General features: G+C 34.9%; 1 protein-coding gene across 1 annotated transcript in view; it reads right to left on the bottom strand.

The window, feature by feature from the left end:
* Positions 1-1,569, bottom strand: part of LOC107738838 (E3 ubiquitin-protein ligase TRIM39-like) — a gene marked incomplete at its 3' end in the record, with an annotated part of 3,779 nt that extends 2,210 nt beyond the window's left edge. Inside the window, exon 1 of the mRNA XM_016550723.1 lies at positions 1,296-1,569. Coding sequence (XP_016406209.1) covers positions 1,296-1,569 — 274 coding nt within the window. The remainder of the gene's footprint in view (positions 1-1,295) is intronic.
* Positions 1,570-4,342: the final 2,773 nt, after the last annotated feature.

The following is a 4,342-nucleotide window of genomic DNA, read 5'->3' as shown; positions in this document are numbered from 1 at the left end:
ATATATATATATATATATATCCTAATTCAAAATATTAATAAATAATTAAAGTAGCATATAAACAGCAGTAATCATATGGGAAATAAAAACCTTTTTGTTTAGAAATATTTCTGTCCGTCTGATCAAATAAAGAGTCTTAAAAACTACAGAAATCACGTCTGTGTCTTTCATGAGACTGAAAATGAAAGTCAAGTGCACTGAATTCTGGGATTGATTATTTCTAAAAGTGAGCTGCTGATTTTGGTGCAGTAGATGATCTGGTTGTAAATGTGAACAGGTGGATCGACAAGAAGATGCATTATACAAATCTAAACAATTAAGACATATTTTATTTATATTGATATTTAATTAATGTAATAATTGATTAATAATAATTGTTTAAATCAATATAATAATTGATACAACTCATCCATTATCTTAAAAAATTATATAAAACTTTTTTTTGTGAAAACTTGTAAGTCATGCTTTTTACAGTCATTTTACAGTTTAATATGTTACCATAGTCATTGCCTTACTATGCTCATATGATATTTTATTTGTGCAGGTCTTAAAAAATATCTTAAGTCTTACATTTGAGTTTAAAAATCCTGCAGATAATGTTCTTACTGTTTAAGATGACTTAAGGAAGTTGTTTTGGTCCCTTAAATTTATTAAGGTGAAATGGTTACTAAGGACTTTGTAGCAACGCTTAAGGGAACACTTAAATAATTAAGGGGAATATTTAATGACAGCCTTAAGGTTCCTTAAGTTGACCCTTAGGATTTTTCTTGCAACCCAAGTTTCACTAAGGTTTCCCTTAACCTTATAACTAAGGGATTTCTTTGCTTGAGGGCTTTCATGCAACCGGGCCCTGGTTCTTCACACATAATGCTGAAATCTGTCAATATTGTATCATTTCCAGTTTCTTCATCTCTGAGAAACTGATGAAGCTTCTCAAACTGCTGTTTAATCTGACGCTCCGTGTGATCAGCTTGAGACTGAAAATCAAATCACATTCACTTCAATCGTCTCCATCAACACAATCACATCATTCAGATCTGAGAGAAACTCAGATACAGATATATAACGCATCCAGAAGCAGATTGATGATCGTCATTTACCTGATCAATCAAATCAACACTTAAACAGGACTTTTAAAACAGCATGAAGCTGGCTAAAAGTCGTTTTTCTCACCTTATATGAAGGAATAACTTCACTGATGGGTCTGAATGTGTGATTGACGTGTTTCTGTGAATTAATACACACTACACACACCGGCTGTTTGTCCTCCAGACAGAAGAGTTTGAGTTTCTCACTGTGTAAACTGCAGATCTCCTCAGATCCTGATGAACGCCTCTCCTTTCTTTCCTTCAGGAACGACTCACACAAGTTTTTTAACACAAGATTAGGAGGAGGATATTCTTTCGATGATCTTCTTCTGCAGACGGGACACTCCTGAGTTTTCTTGCTTCTCCAGAACCGTTGAAGGCACTCTTTACAGACACTGTGACTACACGACAGAAAAACGGGATTCTTGTAGATGTCACAGCATACGGGACAAGAAAGCTCTTCTACAGATAGTGAAGCCATTTTCACTCTTTGAGCTCCAGCAGTCTAAACTTTCACTTTATGAACTACAGTTTCAAACAATGTATCACAAAGATCTGCTGTCCGTTCACAAACAAACTTTCCTTTTGTTCAAACAAACAAAAAATCCTTAAAGTGTTTCTATTTGTTCTTCACTGATTCTTTGTTTTCTTTAGCAAATACAGAAGTAAGAATGACAGAAAGAAGAAATAATATCTCTTCCTGGTGAGTGTTTTAAGGGAGTGGAGTTTATGATCACCTTTGGGTGTGTTCAAACAGGTCAGATGACATGATCAGGATTACTTCAGATTAAACTTTAACAAAATGCATTCAATCTGAACTTGCATTAAAACACGAAAGAACAACGGAGAACACAACTATTTATAATAAAAGACTCAAGACACTGTTTTATTTATTGCTCTTTATTTGTTGGTGAGTTTGAGTTTCTCCATTGTCTGTCATGATCAAATCTTTATCAGAATGATTTCTTCACATGCTGAAGTTCAGTCATAAACACTCGTCTGTTTATTGTGCTGATTGTCAGTGTTTGGAGACGTGAGCAGAAACTTAAGTAAAAGTACAAGTACTTCCAGAAATAATTACTCTAAGTAGAAGTGAAAGTAATAATAAAAAAAAAAAACACACAATCTGTATTGTTAAAAGCACTATATAGATAAAAGTGACTTGACTTTCAAAGTGTGGTTATTTAATTGGCTTGTGTGTGTCAAAGCAGCTTTACAGTATTAAAAAGGAAAAATGGTGTGTAATAATGCAAAAAGACAACAGTAAACACGGATGATCCTACCTAACTTAAAATGGTAACCGTTCCTGACAACAGTGTGCTACACACACAATTTAGGTATCTTTGTAAAGAAGACAATTTATATTTTACTATCCATAATCCAGAGTTTATAATGCTCAAAAATATAAAAAGTTATAGACACCTGCCTATAAGTTACAGACAATTTTACCTGTCACGAATCCGATCCATGAATTTCCATCCACTTGCCACCAGAGGTCGTATAATACTGGGTTCAGGTATTCATTACAAGAGAAGCACAGAAGGATCAGTTGCAAAGCTACATGACAGTATATCTTGCATCTGCATTTCCTAAATATATATTAAGTGGAAGAATAACAAATCTCAGTCTCTCTTAAAAGTGTTGAACAAGAACAAGAACAGTTTGTAAAAGCGTCTACTTTACTTCATGAAAGAGTAAGCGCAGGAACTCCATCTGTGAGTTGATCTGAATCTCAGTTGAATCTGCTGGTTTTGAAGATGAAGATTAACTTTATTCACTGTGAAAACTTTAGATAATGTTTCTTTGTCATGTCACTTGTAATGTCTGGTTAGGACAGATTGATCCAGATGATATTGTTTTTGCTTGACACATTATTATCTGGCATTTGGTGAGGACGCAACATCAGATCTGAAAGTGCTGGATCTGAAGATGATCTACTTACTGTGATTGTTTTTTGTATGACTGTGTAGAGAAGATGAATGACTGAAACACTTCCCACATGCAGTGCAGTTTGATGATTGTGAGAAACTCTTCCCGCACTGATCACAAGTGAACGGGTTCTCTCCAGTGTGGATCCTCTCGTGTGTTTTCAGATTTGAATACTGACTGAATCTCTTGTCACAGTGTGAACACTTGTAAGGTTTCTCTCCAGTGTGGATGTTCATGTGTATCTTAAGGTCTGCAGATTGTGTGAAGCTCTTCCCGCACTGATCACAAGAGGATGGTTTCTCTCCAGTATGAACTCTCATGTGAACATCATATTTTTATTTGTTTGTCAAACTCTTTCCACACTGAGTGCAGGTGAAAGATTTATTGGCTCTTTTCTTTAAATCTTTCTGTTTGGTTTGAGAGCAGCTCAAAGGTTTTTCTCTGCTTTTGGCATTATTTTTCTCCTCATATTCACTCAGTTCTTGATTATCCTTGTTTTCTTCAATCAACTCTGAAATAAAAGTAAAAATGGTTAATTTTCAGTAACTCTCAGTAACCCTGATGAACCTTGATGTAACGGTGTAAAGTAGACAATTGTTATACAACATTTTGGTAATTTTGATGTAATTTTATAAATTATAAGTCCCTGTAATTAACTTTCCATGAATGAGGTACATTGATCTTCAAATTATTATTTTTTTTAAATATTGTAATCACAAATGCCATGGTTCTATAGGGAGAACTATTAAATATGTTTGATTAATTACACAATTATCATTGTGTATAAATAACATAAATATTACTGAAAAAGTACCCTATTACAACAAATCTAAATCTGCTTAAAGCTTTATAACCTCCTGCATTATTAATGAAGAATCAAGAATAAACACCAACCTGTTAGTTCTTCAGTATCTTCAGTGTGTTTGATTCTGCAGGGTTCTGGATCTCTCATCTTCTCTCTGTCCTCTTTAATAAACTCAGTCTTTGCAGATTTCAGCTCTTCCTGATGATTAGATGCTCGTCTTCACTTGTGAACTGATGGAGATATTCCAGCATTTATTGCTGAACTACTGTGGGAGGAGCTTCACTGATGATGTGTTGCAGTGGGGAGGAGCTTCACTGATGATGTGATTAATGTGGGAGGAGCTTCACTGATGATGTGATTACTGTGGGAGGAGCTTCTGATGATTTTGCAGTGGGAGGAGCTTCACTGATGTGTTGCAGTGGGCGGAGCTTCACTACCAGTGAACATGTGGGAGGAGCTTATCTGCCAAAATCAAAAATACATCACTGAGTTACTGAGTTTGTTTTTATAGTAATAGACA

The sequence above is a fragment of the Sinocyclocheilus rhinocerous genome, unplaced genomic scaffold (assembly GCF_001515625.1).
Source record: "Sinocyclocheilus rhinocerous isolate Xijiao unplaced genomic scaffold, SAMN03320098_v1.1 scaffold16883, whole genome shotgun sequence".
Taxonomy (NCBI): Eukaryota; Metazoa; Chordata; class Actinopteri; order Cypriniformes; family Cyprinidae; genus Sinocyclocheilus; species Sinocyclocheilus rhinocerous.
This window is presented reverse-complemented; position numbering and strand designations above follow the sequence as displayed.